The sequence below is a fragment of the Varanus komodoensis genome, unplaced genomic scaffold, assembly GCF_004798865.1.
Source record: "Varanus komodoensis strain SLA01 unplaced genomic scaffold, ASM479886v1 scaffold1, whole genome shotgun sequence".
Lineage (NCBI taxonomy): Eukaryota > Metazoa > Chordata > Lepidosauria > Squamata > Varanidae > Varanus > Varanus komodoensis.
In genome coordinates this window covers 107706963-107729414 of record NW_025335268.1, presented here as the reverse complement: position 1 = coordinate 107729414, position 22452 = coordinate 107706963, and the positions used below count along the sequence as shown (strand labels likewise).

At 38.5% G+C, this 22452-nt stretch overlaps 1 protein-coding gene across 3 annotated transcripts in view; it reads left to right on the top strand.

Moving 5' to 3' along the window:
* Positions 1 to 22452, top strand: part of CACUL1 (CDK2 associated cullin domain 1) — a 45839-nt gene that overhangs the window by 4946 nt on the left and 18441 nt on the right. For all 3 annotated transcript variants that reach the window (XM_044439723.1, XM_044439715.1, XM_044439732.1), the window contains exons 3-5: positions 1418 to 1520; positions 11290 to 11385; positions 20691 to 20793. In XM_044439723.1, coding sequence (XP_044295658.1) covers positions 1418 to 1520; positions 11290 to 11385; positions 20691 to 20793 — 302 coding nt within the window. The remainder of the gene's footprint in view (positions 1 to 1417; positions 1521 to 11289; positions 11386 to 20690; positions 20794 to 22452) is intronic.

Here is a 22452-nt window from a genome sequence, read left to right as displayed (position 1 = left end):
CTTTCTGCATAAATACCTAAACATTCAAATGAGTTTTTTCAAATGAATAAACAATCGTGTAAGAAATTTGGGAAAAATAAGTTTGTTTTCCATTTACCATTGCTTTATGTTGAGTTGTGAGGCTTGCATGTATTATAATTTGGTCAAATATCATTGTTGTGCAGTGTTTGCAGCTGTTTGTTTATGGAAAGTATTAAAATGCTGAAATTTGGTAATGAAGACTTCAGATATTGTGGTTTATTTAACACTGTTAATTTAGAAATAAAGATTTATCTTTTGGTTTTGGTCAGTTTGATTCCAGTCAGTTTGCATTATACTTTTTAGTTCTGGGCACAGGATCAGTTTTATATTTCCTATGCTTTGTGATTTTAAAGGAATTTCAGCCAGTTCATAATACTGAAATGTCACCATGCATATATAGCAGAGTACAGTTCTCAAGATAGAATCCTTTCTGTTATTGCTTATCTCAGAGGGTGGAGGTAGGAAATGATCAGCTGTTATTCAGGGATGGTGTCTCCAGATCTTTGTGATAACAGATACTTCTGTGGAATCTATTTTCTTTCTGGTTTGCAGCTACCATTCAGTGGAAAGCTGACAGCTAGGTTTTGGTTTGCCTTTAGTTGTTAATCCTTTAGTTAAACATAGGAGACGATCTAGATTTGGCTAGCTAAGGTAACTGAGCATATGTCAGTAGGATTTAAGATAGTCATAAGTAACATCCCAGTGATTTCAGTGGGACTAACAGGTGACTGACTTTGGATCTAGTCTTTAATAATAACCCTGTCCTTGGGGAAAATAATGCTGTATAGTTAATATGGTACATTTTTGGCATAAATATCCGTCTCTTTATTCTTTTATTACATTTATTTCCTGACTTTTTGCCTGGCATATGATTCTTCTGTACTCTTATCCTTACGATAGCCTTGTCAGGTAGGTTTGATTGAAGTTCAGTGTTTGGCCCAAAGTCACCCAGTGGTCTTCATGGCTGAATGGGTACTAGAATCCTGAGTTTCAGTTGAGTAGAGTAAACATTACCTTGCATTGACTGTCATTAAAGATGTGAAGTCTCCTTTGGAATTGCAGTAAAGCTGGAAGAGCTGCATAATTGGATGTGGGCCATGGCTGAAGTGCATATTCATAAAGTGGCCTATGTTAATAAGGAATGTCATCTATGTTCTTTTTAGCAATTTCACAACCAACCTATAATAATTGAAATCCTTATAGGTAAAGGCAGCCTTAATTTTTCAAGGCTTTTAGAGTTATCTGTGAGAATCTGCTGCCGCAATGAGATCTTTATTTAGGATACATATTGCTGAAATTTCATTTAAGATTTTAAAGCTGAATTTAATATTTCATGTGTTCCCCGTTCCTGCTGCAAACTGTTGTCAATTCACTGTTCCTGTATTTATTTCTGCAGTTGTGTGTATAAATGTGTGTGCCAGCAGCATTCGGAACAGATGTATAGTGACCTAATAAAAAAGATAACTAACCACTTAGAGAGAGTCTCAAAGGAGCTGCAGGTAAGTTGCACAATTTTGTTTTCCTGAGATTTGGCATTTTCCTGGGTGTTGCACACCAATGTTGATTTGATACTCTTTTCACAGCTGTTACTTATTTAGGACATAGTAAAACTTGATGTGCAGCACATTAGTTTTTGGATTATTCTAGGAAAATAAAGTGTGTGTGTGTAGGTCATATATTTCAAATGCTGTCATGAACCAAAATTAATATATATAAAGGACTGGTTCTGAAACCTAGGCATATCTGAATGAACCTGGGATACTGTAAAAATGGACAATACCCTGGACAATTACTGATGTGTCTGAATTTTTAAAAAATGATTTGTTTTTCTGCATGGATATTTTTAAACACATCCACTGGCACTGAGTGTCTTGTCCTTGCTTAATGTGTAGTGCATGATTTCTTGTCACTTTGTCAACACTTTCTCAAAGGGAGCAGGTGTTACTGGAATTTTGCCTGGGTACATCTCAATTTTTCTTTGTTGAAAGTGACCCCAAAACCATTTGCTAACTTTTGATTGTGACTCTCTGAATTAGCTTGCATTCAAGGCTATCAGTACAAATTAGATATTACAGTTTTACATGGTCAAACATGTTTGTGACCACATGACCAGCTTAAGAAGAAACCACCCCCTTCTAGTTCACAGAAATTTCTTTTCCTCTTCAGTTAAATTTAATGTTTTCTTACCATATGTGATGGGGTAAACATTTACTTACAACCTGATCTGAACACTGAGCTTCAAGTAATTACATGTACAGATGTTGATATTCCTTGATAAATATTAGCCAACATGACATTAGGGAAGTGGGAAGTAAATTAAGACAAGTGTACAAGTGAGGGGTAATAGAAATCTTGTTAGTCAGTTTCCTGTTCAGCCTGGAATGTCAGAGGCAATGTAGTTTCATGTCCTGTTCTGCTTTTGTGAGTTGTCAATGCAGTGTGTGTGTGGGGGGAGGGGGGGAGGGGAAAGCGAGGGAGGGGGCAAGAGAGAGATCCAACTTTTACTTTCAAATCCTTGACACTATGCACTTTCAAATAAGACTCAAAATTTTCTAGTATATATAAGATACACTAATGGAATATTATTTTCTTCATGATCCAAAACATTTTAATGGAGCTCCAGTTTTAACTGTGGTTGGTAAATTTCCTACATTGTTGCTTAGGCTTCCCAGTAAAGAAAGGCTTTGCTTTATAGTTTTTTAAATTAACAATTGAGATGTCATCACTCTCTGGCGTTGGGAAGGTAGGGGTTAATTCTGCATCATGGAATTGTACTAATAGGGACAAAAGCCAGTTGTTTCTATGTCCCTTGTTTTTATTTATTTCACATATTTTCTTAGACACCTTTCAGGATAGAATTGCTCCCAAGATGGCTTATAGCAGTAAAAACTGATTTAGTAATAAAGGCAAACTTTTCTAAAAGTAACAGCAGCAAAAGACAAAAGCTATAGCACAATTACAGCTATAATCCAGTATGATAAAACATAATCAGGGGAAGGCCAAAGCGAAATAGTAAGTTTTCAGGGCCGACAATGGAGGGGCCTCATAGATTCTTGATGTCCACTTACTCCAGAGGTGTGGGGTCACTGCAGAAAAGTTCCTCTCCCATAGTCTTACTCATCTAACTGACCTCAAAAGTTAGCAAATGAGAAGGATTTAGTTTGCTGATTTTTAAAGTGTGGGCAGGCTGAAATTAGTCCTTTATTCCCAAATCATCTAAGGCTTTAAAGGTCAAAGTATCACTTTACAATAGGATTCTACCTGCTCATTGCATTGGAAAATACAGTAATACAGAGACAAATCCTGTCACTGTCTTTTTGTTGAATGTTTCACATTTATAGTCAATTTGTTCTCCTACCAAAACGTTAAAGCAGATAATAAATTCACATTCTGTAACCAAATAAACTATTTAGCATGTTTCTATGTTCAAAATGTCTTTTACAGTGAGACAGTGCCTTTTGCCTCAGCTGGATAGAAGTTTCAGAACAATCTCTTGGGGTTTTGTCTGTTGATTATCCTGTAATGCCTCATCCTCAGCTCTGAGATGGATGCTGGAAGATTCTTATTGTTCAGGCACCTGGACAGTTTACTTTTGAATATTTTGGTTAAGTGGCAGTGGTTGGCCTGTAGAGGATCTCAGCCAGGTCATCTGCATTCCTGTGTCAGGGGGCCTGGCCTTTTGCTAAAGCAGAGACCTGCAGATTATTGCAAAAGGGAGGTTTCTGTCTGTGGCACCTGGGCAAGATGGAATCAGTATGGTCTCATTGAGTGGATTACTGCAGGCTGACCATAACATGCACATATATGGATTTGAACTGATGATAGCTAAACTAAGACACCCAAACATTCACCTGTGAAACTGAGGTGCGATTTGAACTTGGGTGTCCAGTGCAGGAACTGCATAGGAATAGTTTGAAGCAGGAAGAGACTGAGAAGTAGGTTCAGAAGACATGGCAAGCCATGATGGGGCAAACAATCAGTACATCAGGCCGTGGCTTTAAAAGGGGCATATAAACCAAATGTAAGCCACTCTGACAAAACCATCCCAGGTTTGAAGCCATGGTGACTTGGTATGTCATTTGAACCCAATCACTGTATGGGAAGAATTCCAAAAGTATTGCCAGAGGTATCAACCAGTGAAAGGTTTTTATGGCTAATCCTTTCTTGTTGGTATTTAGGGTCTTCCTCTTCCTTTTACCTTTTTGTACACCTAGACCCAAAACTTGTGATAAAGATCAGCACGGGCCTGCTTGAAGATGGAGAGGCGGGTATTAAGTGATTTCAGAAGCCACCTCCTTGATATCTAAAATGGGGTTGATGTTGTTCTTGTAGTACTGATGTATTATTGCCTGGTGAAACTTCGTAGCAAGGATTTGCTGGGAATGAGTGTGGGGTCAAGTGTGGATCTGTTGGAGTTGCAAAACAATGTCCTTTCCTATCATCGCTGTGCAATTTGAGATCTTTGGGAGAGTCCTTACTGCTTTCTTTTAACCTGGCACTCTGTGGGCATACTTGCAAACTTGTTTAAATGGGGGTTTGATGCCCCAGCTTATCATCAGTGCTAAAGCTGCCCTAAATATCTTTAGAAATGAGAAGAGTCAACCATTGTTGTTAGCTCAGCTGCTACTGAGTTGATGGCAGTTTAAATAGTTCTTCTGGCAGATCTCATTGGGATACTGAGTTGCCTCTCTGCCCTCTCAGCCTCTGCTTTCCTAACTCCTCATAAAGATTAAAATACACCATCAGTTGTTTAATTTGCAAACCTAAGGAAGCAAGCTAGGGTGAGATAAATTGCCTCAGAATCTGCCCAGAGCAGAAAATATTCTATGGTAAAATAAGTTACAATGGGATTCATTAGGAAGGGAATAGAAAACAAATGCCAATGTCCCATTGTCTTTCTACAGGTCTGTTTCAATCACAAGGAATATGGTTCTGGTTGCTGACATAGGGATGTAAGGATTTTATTAAATCCATTCTGTTTGCGTTTTGCAGATAGTTAGTTGCCATTTGTTCCATTATATGCTCACAGATGGAATGCAGTTTCTTTTATGGGTGTATAATTTTTTTTTTCACACTAGTGTGGATCTCCCTGCAAGTTTTCTTAAGTCCAGGTGACTGGGACAAAGGCAATGTGTTTTAGAATCTACCTATGGGATTCACAGAAATCTGAATTTGATTCAGATTAATCCCTTATTCATCCCTAGCTGCACCTCAAAAAGGATATTATGGTACTAGAAAAGGTGCAGGAAAGGGCAACCAAAATGATCAAGAGGCTGCTGCATCTTATGAGGAAAGGCTACAGTGTCTGGGACTATCTTTAAAACATTTTAATTCCATCTATATCTGAGACAGCTCTCTGGATGGCTTACCAAAGACCAAAACCATAGCAGCACATTAGATAAGACATAATTTCCATATATAAAAATACACAGTAAAAACAGCTTAGAAGAAATATAAAGGGTGACATGATAGAGGTACATAAAATGATATGCATGGTGTAGAGGACATGGAAAGGGGGAAGTTTAGGTTTTTTTTCCTTTGTCTCACAATGTTAGGAATCTGGGATCACACAGTAAAGGCAAATGGTAGAAGATTCAGGACAGATAAAAGGAAGTAATACTCAAAGCATATAGTAACATTATTATAAGATTTAGTGACAACAAACATCCTGGAGTGCTGTTAAAGGGTATTAGAGAAATTCATGAAGGAGAAAGCTATTCATTGTTACTATTAAGAATGATTATATTATATGTATCCTGTATTGGAGGCATTGTACCTTTAAATACCAGCAGCAAAGGCATGCAAGGAAGATGCTATTGCACTCTTGCTCTATTTGTGGGTTTCTCACTAGGCTTTGGTTGGCCACCGTATGATGAACAGAATATGAAATAGTACTTAGCATTTTAGCAGTTACAGGCTTGAGCAATGAAGCACTAACTTGTTTTCTGCTGTGAATCTGTAGAACTCATGAGTTCCAGTTGAACCTAGCCCAACACTTGCATTATGTGGTTTATGTATTCTGTCACTTCATAAAAATTCCGGTTCTGCATTTTCTTGTTTGTACTGTAGATGGCAGCAGAATGCTTTCACAGAATGTAATGTTTTCCAAAAATCAAGCTGTCCATACTGTTGGACAGAGGTGGAGGATGTGCTCAGACTTCATAGCCTTTACCAATCCCAAGGCATATTCCCATTATGACACTTAGTTACATAGTTTACTTCCTTCCTCTCATTTTTCTGCATTCTCTGCACAACTGTAGCCTTTGTGTACATTACCTTTTTATATACCAAATTATAACTAGTTTTTTTAAAAGAAAAGTTAAAGTTCAGAGTTACTTTTAGGCCACCTCTAAGAGCTCTAATATTGGGTTTAATTATGGGCATATGTTTTTCAGATCTAGGATGTTTTTCAGATGGGGCTGTCAATCAGTTACATGTCTCAGAAGAGTAACATAGAAGTCAATTGGGATTACATATTATTTATTGTAAGCCATCCCGAGACGTTTGTAGGGGATGGGATAGAAAAGCTTTTATTAAAATATTTTATTTATTTATTATTGATGAAACTTGAATCACCACCATATGTGAATGGGTTTGCTCACCCCTTACTCTACTCCATTTGGAGAGTCCCTCTGGTCTTCATGAATGGATTATAAGAGGCTTACGGGGGTGTACTGTGTAGAGGAGAGCCTAACAAGTCACAATGTATAGAAACAGCTTCTTGTCTTATTCTTAGCCTTAATGAATTTGAAGCCAGGTGAAATGAATTGTAGTTTGGCAGAATTGCCTTGTTAAGATTTGAAAGTAATTGAAGCATTTCAGTTATTTGCTGTTGTATAGAAATACTTCACACTTAAACGTGTTGAACACTCATAAGCATGCTTGTAACATTACTTAATTTGTAAGTTAAATTCTCCAACAGTTGCAGAGCTTTGATTTGAAGCAGTGTCTTTTAAAAAGCTTTACTTTATAAAAGCATTGGATTTTGTCAAGCGCTAGTATGATTTTAGTTTGAATCCAAGGGTAGATAAAGGGTAGATAAAGTCACCATTACAACTCAGTGGTAACTTTACAGAATGTATTTATTCTCATGGCAGGTTGATTGTATTGTAATGCCGAGCAGTAGAGAAAATCTTATTTCTGTGGTTCCCTGGATTTCTGGTTTTGTACACAAGTATTATGCATTTCAAAAACATTTTAGCAGGACATTATTAGATTATTGGCTTGCTAAATATGTGCGTTGTGGTACAATATACTATACAGCTTGGGAACCAGTCATATTTGTAGATCCTTCTGTTTAATGAGAAAGGTATTGGAGTGAAACCTTTCCACTGGCAGTTGATTTTGTTGTTGTTTATCCTCATGTAGAATTGTTGTAGAATATCTATTTCTCTCCCTTAATAAATAATAACTTTGCATAACTTTTCACTCAAATGGCCCACATTAAGAGAAAGCAATTTACTCAATTTTTTTAAGCTTAGGAACTACTTCATTGATAGGAAAAAAAGCATACAAATGACACTTGCTTGAATGTATTTTGCATTTGATTACATGTCTGTGGTATAAACTGTTCTTGCTTCCTCTTGAGGACATTTTCTCTAAGGCAAAATTAAAATATAATTTTCTTCCACTTGGTTATGTGCATATAGCCAACTGAACATAAATCCTGTCAAAATAAACGCAGAGCTCACCCTGGGTTGCCATGGCAATTGCTCAGCCAGTGTCTGCCAAGTTGGAGCCCAAGGCTTCTTCCCAACCAGTGCAGTGCAGGAGATGACGATAATCTCAGCACCCCACTTCAGCCCCAGAGTTGGGGAGATTTGTTCTGGCGCTGGACTGTGCGAGTACAGTGCAAAGCGACAGGCAGGGTTGATCTCACTTTAGTTTCAAGCTGGAGTGGTGAGGAAGGCAGGGACTTGTTGTGCTATTGTGTAGAATAGCATCATCCTTCCATAATCCGGACTGGGAGCAGTTACAGTACAAGATCCCAAATATCCCAAGATCCATCTTCAGAGGGTTATGTTTTTTCCCCCCTCATTAACCAGGAAAGACTCCTGTGTTAGTGGTTGGGGCAGAGGGCTTCAGAAAGTCATCAGGAGGCTTTAGCGTGACCTGATACCCTTGGAAAACTGCAGGGACCTTCCCTCCTCCTCCAGCTGTCTTCAGACTCCAGCTGTGGAACATCCTCATGTCATAGTATGCCTGAGACAGCCAAAGCAGCCCATCCCCTTAAGAGAGAGAGCCGCCATCTGTGTGAAGGTGGAACTAACTAGTCTAAAGAAAGCCATGATCCACTGCTTACTAGAGAAACATACAGGCAGTCTAATCACAGCACCATTCAGAGTATTCACTGTTGCTATCATTTCTTTTGAGTGCTCCATTCTGTTCCTGCCTTCCTAGCAAACATGACTGTCTTCTGGTTTTGACATAGAGTTGAATTCTGGGGACAAACAGGTCCATAATGGGCACCTGATAACCCAGACCTCACCAATGGCTGACTATGCTCTTTTGTCAAGCCAGAGTCAGAACAGAAAAGGTGCAGGTTATTGTTTCTGACCTTGCATGTGGTTTGAATCAAGGCTGCACCCTTTCCAACATAGTCAGTTTTTGGCAGTGCCAAGCTTTTGGTCACCAGGGCCATCCAAAAGATGTTGTCTCCTGCATAAAGATCTATCTTGCAAGCTGCATGTTTGATGTGCTACTTTTTAAGCAAAGTTGCTCTTCATGCTGGAAAATTAGCTATATTTACCTGTTCCAATATTTGTACCAGAAAACCTTGCCAGTGGTATTATTTATGCTTGTTTAAGCATCTGGTGGAAACATGACCCTCTTAGTCTGATTTGTCACGAAATTGTTCTGTTATTTCGAGCAACTAATACAAATCTATTCAAAGAATCTATTTATGCAAGAAAGCTAGGTATTGCTTATATATGCATCATCAAAGTAGCATTTTAAATGAATCTTTGGAAAAGTAGAAAAATTAATAAAAACCACTCTGAATAGAAATGTACATTATATGTATTAAACCTGGGGATGCAGTACTTTGGAGATGAGCATAATGAGAGGCTCATGCTTATGTAATGCAGAGCAGGAACAAGGGAAATGAGTTACACTATTGCTGCCATTTGTGCCACGATTTTTTTTAAAGTAATGAACCAGTGATGGTATGGGCATTCTTGGAGTGGCTGTTGTGGGTATGGGGCTGTGGGTAAAACCCAAATCCCCGAAAATACCACTATTGAAAAGTGGTTGCTCTCAGAGGTGGGAGAGGGATTCTTTGACAGATTCCTTGGGATACTGGCAGGAGGGCTCGGTGGGGGAAATCGGGAATAACAATGCACAGAAAATGTAGTGGTTTGTCAGGTGGCATGGGCTGTTCCTTGAACACATTGTAGCTTATTCCCAGGACTGGTTGTCATGTCATGTGAATTCACCAAGTTTCAGAATCCCTTTCCAGTGATAATGTACAGCTTGTTTTGAAACATTACTTTCCAGTGGTACCTTCCTTATGGAGCAAACCTGTCTTTTGTGGGGAAAGATAGAGAGCATGGTAGGCAAATTGCCTACCTCCAGGGGTGGGCTTGTGGTAGCCTTCCAGTTGTTAAACTACTTCTAGCAATCTAAGCTGGCTTAGCCAGTGGTAGGGGGTGATAGGACACAACTTCTGTATGGCTGCAAGTTTTTCACTCCTATCCTAGAGTCTACAAAGATGGCTGCTTGGGTAGGGAGTTGGGTGTGTGTGTGACAACAGTTTATGCCACATCATGGTGGTTTGTGTGCAGCAACAACCATGTGATCTCATGTTGCATTACCTTGTGGATGCGGCTTACTGTGTCAAGTATTAAATCATGTTGTCAAAGCCACAGTTAAACCAAATTGTAGTGGTCTTGACAGTAGCTTATTCTAGACCAGCTTCGCTCCATGAGTGGTATATGTGACTTTTTTGATGCCTGAGATTTGTCATTATTTAAAAGAATAACTAGAAAATTTTGATGTCATTTCAATGACAAGTGAAGAAGTTAAAGCTGCACCTCTTTAGAATTTAGAATTACATTATGCTGACTCTGACCAAATGTCAGAATACTATGACCAAATGTCTTGTCTCATGAAAGAATCCAGCAAGACCAAGTTCTAATTGCTAAATGCATGTTTAAGCTAGTAAGTAGGTCAGAATTGCAATGTGAATGTAGAATAGAATATAGACGAAATCCCATATTTCTAAATGGAGCTTCTGCAGAAGAGCAATATGTTATTTACAGATTCTTTTGCTACAGTTAAATGTTAAGGTACTTGAGATTTTAAAAAATGTTTAATAAAATGTATATCCTGTTCTGAATGTTACAAGCAAACTCTATAACAAAATCAAGTAGTTTGAGGTGCTCTTCAGTGTTCTAGCTAGGCATATGCTTTTTAAAAATGCTTCATTCCTCCTACCCATTTTCTTTCTTTTTTTCTTCCAGCAGACTCTTGGTGTTCTGAGATTGCTGAGCATGTTCCATCTTTAATGGGCTTTCTTTGGATATGCCATTCCATGTTAGATTTTTTCTTTAAGATTTTTATTACTGCAAACCCACAGGACCCCCTTGCCCACACCGAACGTGCTGATACCTTCCTGTTGTACATGGGTGGTGTCATACTGGTGCCTTTAGGACCTATACTCAGGGAATGAGTTTCCTATTACTAGTACTTAGGATGCCAGCAGATACTGTGGAAGTCTGGCATCTTTATGTAGTATTTGCAAAGTTGCTCTTGATCTAGGTTTGCTGGGAAGGCTTTGATAAGAGAAATTTGAAAAATTACAGACTAAATGCTACAGATCAAGTGTTGGCTATGTTCATCTCTGGCCTTTTTTGAAGCCCCCAGACCACTGAATTTGCTGCAGAAATTTGATCAAGGGGAAGGGCTGATTTTTTTCCTTGTTTTATGGAATCCATTTGTTATTTGTTGCCAAAAGTTGGTGGTACAGCAGCAAAATAAGGAGAAACGGCCCTTTCTTTTGGTGTTGTACCACAGACTTTCAGCAGCAAATCATAGTATGCATTTTCCTTTCAGAACAAGATGCTTCCCCACACTTCACTGAGTTCTAGTGTGGCCCCGAGAAGCTGTCTATCTGTTGTGTGTGCACGACACTATCCTAAGTGACATTGGCTTCTGCATTATTTAGCGATTTAAGTTGCATTTTTCCACTTCTTAAAATCTGCAAGTCCAGCCTGGTTACTCCAAGACAGTTCTCTTCATTTAAGTAAGGTATCTGCTTTTCTCTTGCAGGCCAGCCCTCCAGATCTCTACATTGAAAGGTTTAACATAGCACTTGGGCAGTATATGGGAGCGTTACAGAGCATTGTGCCTCTTTTCATATATATGGTAAGTACTTAGAACAACTTTTCTAAAAATAGTGCAGAATTTGAAAGGAAGGAACTAATTAGGTACAAGGTGTCGCAGTGGTCAGACTTAGCAACTGGATATTCATATAGTTCCTGATATGAGTGAAGTAGGACATGATACATCCAAATGCTTCTAGATCTGCTAGGCTCCCTTCAGGAGTCTGCTGGCTCTGCTCCTGAACTCCTCCCTTCTTTGTACTTCTGGCCCTTCTGCTTTAAATGGCAGCTGAGGACTGGAGAGCTGCTGACTCATTAAGGTACAACCCTATACCAATTGATTTAGGAAAAACACTTTCCACTTCCAGCATGCCCCAGCCAATATTGGCATTTTTTCTGTCTAAACTCGCATAGGATTGAGTTATTTAACCTAAAACATCTGAACAGAAAAAAGGAAAGCACACAATGTGATCCGTTATTTCAATGAAAATTTCTATAAAATATAATTTTAAAAATGAAAAATAGCATGTAGTTCCTTTCTGTTGTTCAGGGGAAATAAACTTAGTCACTGAAATGGCTAACACACTGATTTTTTAGCAATCCAAAGAACCGTGTGCATAATATGCTGACAAACACTCACTATTTCAATAGAGTACACCTCTCTTCCACTAACACGTTGCGCCACCTTCAGTTTCTCTGCCCATTTTTCTTAGTTCCATTTCACTCTGAAACATGTCATACATATATATGAAAAATTTCTGCACCATATCACTGTTCCACCCTGTTGCTTTCCTCTATGCAGGGGAAAAGACTAAATGTGTTGCTCTACCACTAGTTGGAAACTAGAGGAGAACTGCTAAGCTTTCATAAGTAATTTCAGCTGTAACAGTTCAGACTGTTTGCGCTGTACTCCATTTTTCTACAACTTATCTAGATAAATGTTTGGGCATGTGGAAATCTCTTGTATCAGGTGTCGTTTAGGAGAACTGAAATAAAAACTTAGCTCTTCCATTTAAAAAAAGAGGAGAAGGAAAGTTCACAGAAAAAATAATGAATTGTATATACACTTTTATCTGAAATTAAATGTATATTTTGCCACTGGTACAATATACAGTTTTTAATATGATCAGATAAGACTGGGTTGTTCTCTAATGCAAAGAAAAATTATGTCAGCAAAGCAAAAAAGTCATAGTCTTCTAGGTACCAAACTTCTAAGTATTTCAAGGATGGTGCTATTGTCTTGGTTTCTCTTAAGCAGGGTGGATTTGATTTAAGTTATGATTTTATACATAAGTTGAATGCATGCCTTCCTTACCTGTGGGTAGAGGAACTTCATTAAAATATTCCCAAACTGGGTTTCTTTTATGGCCTGCTGACATTATAGGTTTTTCTCCTCCAGGAAAATAATATTATGATAAGCCTCAGGCTAGACACAAGAAGATTCAAAGATTTGTGGAGTATTCTCTCAAAAGGCTTTTTACTGCTTGCCCCTCCTTACACTTAGCATCTTGTGCAGATCTATTCCATTCCCAACAAGCTTCTTCTACTCATTGATTTTTTAAAATTAGCACTTAAGAGGCATGGGGTTGATTCTGTGTACTTAGATTTGCAAAGAAACAATAGGATTAAGGTATTTTCCCTCAAGTCTGTATGTTTTATAACAACTTTGCTGTGAATAGGAGGCATATGATCTCTGCAAACACACATTCACAGTTCTGAGAACTATACAATCAAGCATCTATAATATCATCTAGATAGAAAAACTGCCCAATAATTTTATTTATTTATTAAAACATTTTTATGCCGCCCCATTCGCCGAAGCCTCGGGGCGGCTTACACAATAAGTTAAAATAATTATAATATAAATCAATGTTTATGTTACAGTAACCTCTAGAAGAGCATGAAATTGTGAATGGAATTCATTTACCAAATAATTTAAAAATTGCATGAATATCACAGTCTCATGCTACATAATTAAAAAAGAATCCTATTTCATGATGATTCACCTTTGGAGTATAACAGATCTTAAATAGTCAACTATCTTTACATATGGTTTCTCTCAAAAATCATTTTATTTCCAAAATTTTATTTAAATCAAAAGATCCAGTTTAAATAAAAATGTGATTATTTGTTTATCCAATATTAATTTTTTAAATCATAGGTTTTTCTCCCTTCTGCTAGTGAGTGTTGATGTTTGGTTTTTGTTTAGAAAACACTATCTCTTGACTGGCTAAAACATGGTGTAAGCTAGGTAGAGTTTCTTTGTCTTGGGACTGAAAGCTTGTACTCTGGTCCTGTGGAAGATGTACATGTACAGTAGTTAGGCTGCTTCTACTATGGTCCTCATCTGTGGGTCTCAAAAGCCACTGAAGAAAAGTATCTAGACAGAAGAAAATATGCCTGCCTCCTCAGAAGTCTGTGGGAACTACCCAGTGTATTTTTGGATATTTTCTTGGAAACATTGGGCACTATTCAGTGCTGCTGTGGTGCTAGCAGAAATTAATGCTAGGGCTAGAGGGGACATAGCACAACTGGACATTATCCTAAATAAACTCTTTTGGAATGGAATAAGCCAATAATGCTTATGGAAGGGAATTCCACTGACTTTCCTATTCCAGAAGCATTAGTTTGGGCTGATTTCCAGAGTTATGTTTCCCTGTTGCACTAATTTTATTTTCTCCCCGTGTAGCATGTTTAGCTCTGACGGACTGCCAGTATTAGCTACTGCCTGGTATCCTCAAAAGAAAAGCTGAATTACAATGCTTTTAGTTTGCAAAATGCTATGGAAGAAAGGGGTCAATTAAATATCAGAAATGTCTTGCTAGAACATGTTAAGTGCTGATAGGGATATTACTGATAGAAGCCTTATATGTAGGTCCTTTTTTAGAAACATAATGAGTTTTTTCATTTTGCTAACTCTTACTTGCTCTAAATCTAAATGTGAAAGGCCAGTGCAGTAATGGAGTAGTGTTTACTTTTATCTAAACTTAAATTTGAAAGGCCAAGGCAGTAATGGAGTAGTGTTTATTTTTTCCTGAAAGGAACTGCCTATGTAAATGGTTCTGATGGTTTCTAAGTTAATACCTCTAATGCAGTGAATGCAATTATTTGCATGAGGGAAGCTCATTAGTTGGCCTTTAGTAAAAATTGAGTGATATCTGTTATACGTGACTGCCATAAAGATGAGTCATGCACTATGCTCAATATCTGATGTTCTTTTCTGCTCCTTGCCATCTTCAAAAGTCTATTTAAAGGTAAGCTCGAAGGGCCTTCTTGGTAGTGGCACGTGAAGTATGAACTACCTCCAAAAATGTCCAGTTATCTCCCTTTCCCTTGTGTTTTGACAGTGGGACACTTTAAATTTTGTGGGGGGGGGGTTAATTTCTCTTACCCTCCACCTGTAACACTATATTTAAAACAGCCCCATTTATCCTTCCATTTTAATACTTGGTGGGGGGTGAGTGTGTGTGAGCAGGCTAATCCTAATATTACCTAGAGACCAATTTTCTTTAATTACTGTTCAGACACTCCTATCTGTATCTAGAGGAAGCATGTCATAGCACTCTTTTCTGATTTGTTTCTGGGCCAGTTGTAGGTGCCGGTATAGGACACTTCAAGCCCTTAACTGCTTGGCATCCCATAACCTCAGGAGTATCTGATCCCATTAATAGCTTCTTGTAACTTGAGCCCTTCTCCAAATGTCATTTACTGCACTGAAATTTGCAAGGGCATGAGGCCAAGACTGATGGGTTTTGGTATTCATCCTTGGGAATTCATTGTCTTGGTAATTTGGTTGCTCTATTCATATGTTTTGCTTTTGTTTTTTTTTAAAGCTTTTATTGCTTACTGTTGGTGTCCTTTTTTTTCAAAGTGGTTGCTGACAATTGTTATTGGCAGCAGTTTACAAAATTACTGCTGTAATGGATGTTACATTTTTGTCTGACTTTCCTGTGTGAGCTAGGAAAAAATTTATACTCTTTAGATATGAACTGTGATGCCAAGAAGAGAGGCCCATGGCAGTATAACCATAGTACTATTGTACGTGAGGCAAATGGGAACATGTTGTCCTAGTGCATTTTGTTAGTAAGTACATGGCTATTATACTTGATTGTTAACATACATTGGGTACTGAGGGTTAAAAAAAAATCAATAATAGGTAAAGGCATGTCATACTGAAGAAAAACAAGACTAATTCTTAAAGTGCTTTGAAAAATTTATTCAGTTCAAAGCATTTCCAAAAGACAATTCCTTTTGTCTGTCCACAAAGCTGAAGTAATGAGCAAGGAGGTAAAGGGCTCATTATTGCAGATTTGTTGGAAGACAATACCCTGCCTTGTCTTTCCTGTCTATTAATTTATCTGGTGTCTGTGTGGGCTGTTGTTTTTCTCCTCCCAATTTGAATAATCACAAATCATGTTTACGTGTTCTTGTGACGTATAATTGGTTCTAGCTTGAATTAGAGGTGAACTTTATCCTAGTCACATTTAAAACTTTGTACTGGACATGAACAGGACATGAAGTTCTCTCATACTCTTGAACTGATTGTAGAATTACTTAGTTTTCCTGGCAATAATTCCTTTCTTGTACTTGATGCCAGTAGCCCCCAATTTAGTAATCTGTGCTATGTGACTTTATATTACTTTAAGTATTTGTGTTCCCAAAATAAGAAATACTTACACAGGACTGCATAATAGCAACAACACAAAAATGCAATCTATGCTCAAATAAACAAAGTACAAGCAGCAGATAAAAAGGGTGCATAAAGCCAGCCATCAGGGGTTATGACTGTTAAAAGTTCCAGGACTCCTAACAGTGAAAATAAAAAGGATCCCTTCCTTGTACTGAAATGAGATCAGAGTGGGTGCACCAGAAGTCTGCAGATAGATTGCCACCTTTTTGCATAGTCTATCAAAGGCAACAGATGACATAAAATAATATCATGAGCTTTCAGGTTGAAACATATCTCCCAAAATATGCTTTTAAACAACAGAAATGGAGATTAGACAGATTCATGGAGAAGGCTATATTGGCTATATATTATTGCCACTATGTGATACTGTACACCTGTGCAAATCAGCTTGTTGGGGAACATGACAGGGAGGATGTTTTTTCCACTCAAGTCCTACTTGTGGGCTTCTTGTCCTATTATTTTATGCTAAAATATAATTAAATCAATCTTAAATAAAAAGAGCTCCTTCATTAAAATAGCAAAATGCCAAATAAGGCATATATTAAAGTCCCTTGAAATAACTCTAGAAGCCTGTTGAAATACTGCAACTTATGTAGTCAAACTCAGAGGCTAGTCTTCCCCACCACTTCCCACTCTTCAAGCAAGCAAATCTTACTCCTCCAACTTTCCAAGCTTCTTATTGTAGTCGGTGTTATGTTAAACTGGCAAACCAGGCTTGCTTTGTGATTTAAAAAAAACATATTGCAGAAGTGATTAAGAAAAGACATCAGTGAAGTTTGAATATTAGCTACCAGGAAAATACTAAGAACATAATGCTAAGTAGTTGATTGCAGACTGAATCTTCCTCCCCCTTTCCTAACCGAAAAGAATTAGTTCTACCCCAAGTAGGTGGTTCCTGCTGCTTTTGGACCAGAGGGTGGGCATGTAGGATGCTACTCAGTTGGTCTGCCCTCTTGAGCGACTGGACTGTGGGACCAATCATATCTGACTATGCCTGTTCAATTGAGTTTCTCATTGAGCCAGATATAGAAGGCTGCATTTTGAAAGAAGTAGGCCTAATCCATGTACATCTCTTGGATTGAACTAGAACCACCATGGAAGACCTGTCATAGTATCTCCTAGTATAGCTTATCTTAAAGTCAGACCAGCAAATAGCTTTCAGCTGCCAGTGTTGGAACACCAGGATGGATGCAGGTAGGCCTTTAACCTGGCCGCAAGCTGTTCAGGTCTTTAAATGCCAAAACCAGCAGTAAAAATTTGGCTCAGAAATCCATGCATAAGCGGTGTAAGTGATGCAGAATAAGCCCTGAATTTTCTAACTTATCTGCAAAGGCAAGTGCACCACAAAAAAGTGCATTGTTTTAGTCTGGTCTGGATATAATAGTAGTTTTAGTGCAAGCTTGTAAGGCTTGATGCACTCTCTTTAGGTATACCATGAATGCCAACATTTGAGTAGAACTCTCCCAGCACTGCCTTTTGAAACCATCCCTTTAAGAAAGAGGGAGCCACAGCAGTGTTGTACAGAAGTGTAACCAATACCCCAGAAGGATACCTTGATATAGCTGATGTCAGTATCCTCTGGGAGGTCAAGAACGACTACTAGGTCTGCATTTCCTTCCTCCATTATGTAGCATAATTCATTCCCTACAGTGACCAAGGTATACCCATCCCAGTACACAGACTTTAATTCAGATTGGAATAGATCCAGATAATCACTTTCTTCTAAGACGGGTTGGATTTGAAGACCTCTACCTGCTCTAAAACCTTGCTTCAAAGTGGAAGATGGGATACTAACTTTTAATTGGTATTATCAAGATTTGGGTTATACAGAAAATCTCCTTGTTGCCTTCTTAAAAGTGTTGGAAAGTACCTCTTATGGGTGAAGCATTAATTACCTCTGACAGCCTAACTCTGGCAGATTTTCAGGTGTTTTGATAGACAAAAGTCCAAAGCACATGCTGTAGTCCCCAATCTCCAGGAAGCTTGTCTACATCCATAGTTTGCTCAGGTTCAAAAAATGTCCATAACAGAGCCACACATTTTAAAAATATGGTTTGGTTATATATAGTGTCATGTGAACAGGTCCACTGTGAGTAGTGCTGCTTCTTGGGTGACAAAAGAGGCAAAGGCACTTTTACTAGAAAGTTGATGGCGGAGCCTGCCATCGCTCCCTCTCTTCTGAAGCTCAGAAGTTGGCATCATTGTTTAGTTAAAACAGGCATCACAGTTCAATGCATGAAAGGTGGTTATTGGCAGGTTTGAAGAAATTCCAATATTTTCAGAAATACAATAAAGGCCTTTAGACAAAATACAAAAAATGAAAGAGGAGGGACAAAAACAGCCCAATGGGAAGAGGCTGTCTTCTATGGAATTGTTTGGGCGGGGGTGGGGGGGGTGGGGCAGAAAAGTGAATGAAAGGGAATAACATAAAAGGAGTGAATGACTGAAACACTGAGCAAAAACAATTTACAGTGCAACAAAGGGTAGTATTTTCCAGAACACACAAGCTTTTTTAAACTTATCATTTACTTATTCTTCTCATCTATGCTACATCTTCTCATCTATGCTACATCATGTTGTTGTTGTTATTAGTCATGAAGTTGTATCTGACCCATCGCAACCCCATGGACAACTTTCCTCCAGGCCTTCCTATCCTCCACCATCCCCCGGAGTCCACTCAAGCTCACATTGACTGCTTCAGTGACTCTATCTAGCCACCTCATTCTCTGCCATTCCCCTCTTTTGCCATCTATTGTTTCCAGCATTAGGCTCTTCTCGAGGGAGTCCTTCCTTCTCATTAGGTGGCCAAAGTCTTTGAGTTTCTTCTTCAGGAACTGGCCTTCTAAAGAGCAGTCAGGGTTGATCTCCTCTAGGACTGACCAGTTTGATCGCCTTGCAGTCCAAGGGACTCGCAGGAGTCTCCTCCATCACCACAATTCAAAGCTATGCTACATCATACAGAGATCCAAAAATCTGTGTTTTGAAGTATCGTATACTAGTTCAATTTTGAACAACTTAAACATATCAGCCTCCCTGTTGGTTTCTTAGCAGGGTTTGTGTTGCCTGGAAGATATGAACTGTGATTAGTATTTTTGAAACGTATCATTGCCTTAGAAACTCTGGCGCATCTAACATCTGTTTGGTTGTAATTCATTGTGGTCTTGTGTAGCAGAGACAGGTGATGCTGATGTCTGATTGTTATCAGTCATCTAGAAGGCAATTAATGTATATGAAATGCATGATAGTGGGAACAGCAGTGATGTGTATCAGCAGGAAAAATCTGCCACTTGCTACACTAATAGGCTGAGCTCAAGCATCCTTTAATTCCATAGATTAGAATGCAACCATTTTATCATCCAGTGTGCAATTCCTGTCAGCCAGAATGGGTAGAACATTCAAAAGAGGTTTCAACCTTAACTGTTGTTGACAGAAGCAGCACTGCACCGTCTGAAGTAAACAACTTAAAATAATGTTCCCTCAGGATCCCAGAAGTTAGATGTAAATTCTTTATCAAATATTTTATATACAGTGGCTTAAAATACAGCTATAAGGCATTGCAGTAACACTGAATTGTTTGTGTGTAGGGGGCCTGAGATTGACAAATTTGGTATGTGTTTGATAGTGAGAACTTGCCATCCCACAATGCAAGGAGGGGAAGCAATCCTGTATTTGATGTTATATGGAGCTACACTGTTCAGAGTTTTCAGAAGCACAGCATGACTGCAGGGATAGTTCCTCTTGCCTGTTCTAAGTGTTAGAGGAGGACTGAGGCTTATTTTTCTCTCCAGGGGAAGGAATGGACACTCTCCTAAGTAATGGGAATATAGTTTAAGGGGATTGAGGCAAAATGGCTTATACAATCCAATAGGAAAAAAATTAGTGTCTGCATAATCTAAGAAGGCGTGTGCATGAAATGCCAGTGCAACCACAGGTATTTCTGTTAGCGTATTCATGAATACCTAGTTAACCCATTAAGGTTCTCTGCATGGACATGTGCTCGAGGGTGGTCAGACAGTGCTCCAGGTTTCTGGGGGAGGGAAGGAAGCTAAAGCCCCCTCTGATCACTGCTTTGCCACTACAGTTTGTGTGAATAAAGCAGTGACTTGCATTCGGTTTATGGGGAAGGGAAAGGCATCCCTCTGTCCAGTGCTGCTATTATCCATGCTGAGTTTTTTCAGCTGCTGCATTTTTATTTTTCTATTTTTTATTTGCTGTGCCAGAGGATATTGACAGGACTTGAGGGGCCACATGCAGGTTGTACATCCCTGTTGGAGGGTAAAAGAGGGCAGTGTTGGGCCTCTGATTTCCATGCCAGAACTTTATCTAGTAATGTGTGATGGGATAATGAAGAACATGACAAAATGCATTTTGGCTCACTTTTCAAGTATATCCCATCCATATCTGGATTAAGGAGTAGAGTATTAGCTGAGCTTCAGTTCCAATCTCTTTAGAAATGCTGCCCCCTTCTGACCTTTTGTTCTCTTTCTGTGCTTATTTAATTATTTGCTTGTGCTTTTACACAATGAATGCATGTATTCCTGTGGTGAGAAAGGAAGGGATAAGAGTGACGCATAATGATGTTTTTCTGAGAATTTTCACAGGTCTTTTCTTGCGTTGCTGTAATTTCAAAGCACTTAACCTGTCTTTTTCTTTTTCAGAATAAGTTTTACATAGAAACTAAGCTTAACCGAGACTTAAGAAATGACCTTATAAAACTGTTTACGGAACATGTTGCAGAAAAGCACATTTACAGCCTGATGCGTAAGTAAATAAATCTAAATAAATAGTTGGACTTACCTTTTCCAAAATACAAGAGTGGTTTGATTCTTTTGTATTGTAGACTAAAATAGTGCTAATGTTAGGATGAAAACTGAACAGATAGAAAGGCATACTAAGACTAAATATCCTTTCAAAGAAGTTCAAAGTAGAGTTTGAAGGCCATGTGATGGTTGTTTGTTATTCTTGGTCTGTGTGTGTGGGTTGGGGGGATTTAGTGTAACTTGAATATATATTTCATTAAATTCAGTAATTGGCTGAGGAAGAGAGATGAAATCATATTTTTGCCAGTACTAGGTTTAATATAGTACTGTCAAATTTGCATCATTGGGGAAAAAAGTGTGTTGTAGTGGTTAAGAGTGTGGGACTGGGACTCGAGTTCTGGATTCTAGTCTCCACTCATTGATGGAACTAACTAGGTGACTTTGGTCCAGACAGACTTCCAGCCCAATCTACCTGGCAGGGTGTTTGTTGTGGGAATAAGATTGAAAGGAGGAAGAGAATTATGTATGCTGTCCTGAATTCCTTGAATGAAAAAGTGGGATATGAATTTAATAAAACCTGCCTGATTTCATTGTCTGTTCTTAGCACAACATCCAATGTATTGTTTTCATTTACACAGATTCTGTTTGAAGTCCCAGTGGTCCTCTTCAGAGATATCAATGTTGACATTAAGATGATGGCTAGATTCAAGAATATCCACATGAGAACTTATGAGAGAGAACACAAATGCATGCACATGCTTCCTCTCTTAATGAATTAAGTCTTTACTGCAATACTTGTCTCAATAATTGGGCTTAACAGTGGAAATTCTATCCTTCAACTATTTCCTTGAAATAATGCTTCTGTTTGTAAAGGTGTAGTTACTATCCATGTGATTGCTAACATATAGAATAGCACAGACTGGTTTTTCAAACTGAGAAAGCTTTTGAAGATGAGTCCTATTCCATCAGACCAGAGGGGTTTGTCATATATAGCAGCCTGTTTCTTAGAATAGCTAACCAGATGCTTCTGGGCCACTCAAAATCAGGGCAGGAAGGCTTCCTGAACTCATGAACTTGAAACATTCTTAAAACCATCATGACCAGATTTATCCACCATACATCTAATTCCCATTTAAAGTCATCCTTCAGGATCTTTTGACCTGCAGACCATAGTTCTGGCAATCTGAGAGATGTTAAATCATCTAAGCTTTTTAATTGCAAGGGATCTTATGGCAGAAGCTTAACTATGTGTAGCAGGTGACTGTTGCTATAGGCTTTAACAGTATTCTAACAACATTTTACATTCTGTAACTACAGCCAAGTCAGAGACTCAGGCAGTGGTTTCTTAGTTGTAATTTTTGGGGCCCAGGGAAGTATGGCAGGGCCAAAATGATTCCTGAGGTTATCTGTCTCAAGCAGTCAAAGATAGTCAAAGCAGTACAGACCTTGCATTCTGTGTTGGAACTTCTGTGTGGTTGTAAGTCCCGTGTGATTTAATCTGACTGAACAAATCCAAGAGATAAAACATGTTCAGTCACAAGTCTGTGAAAGTTCCCACATGCAGATATTTTGATGCCCGAAGCCCTGAGTTTTGTGATATCTGTGGCCATGCAAAGCCTAGGAGTCCACATCATGACAAACACATAAATCAAAGTTCATG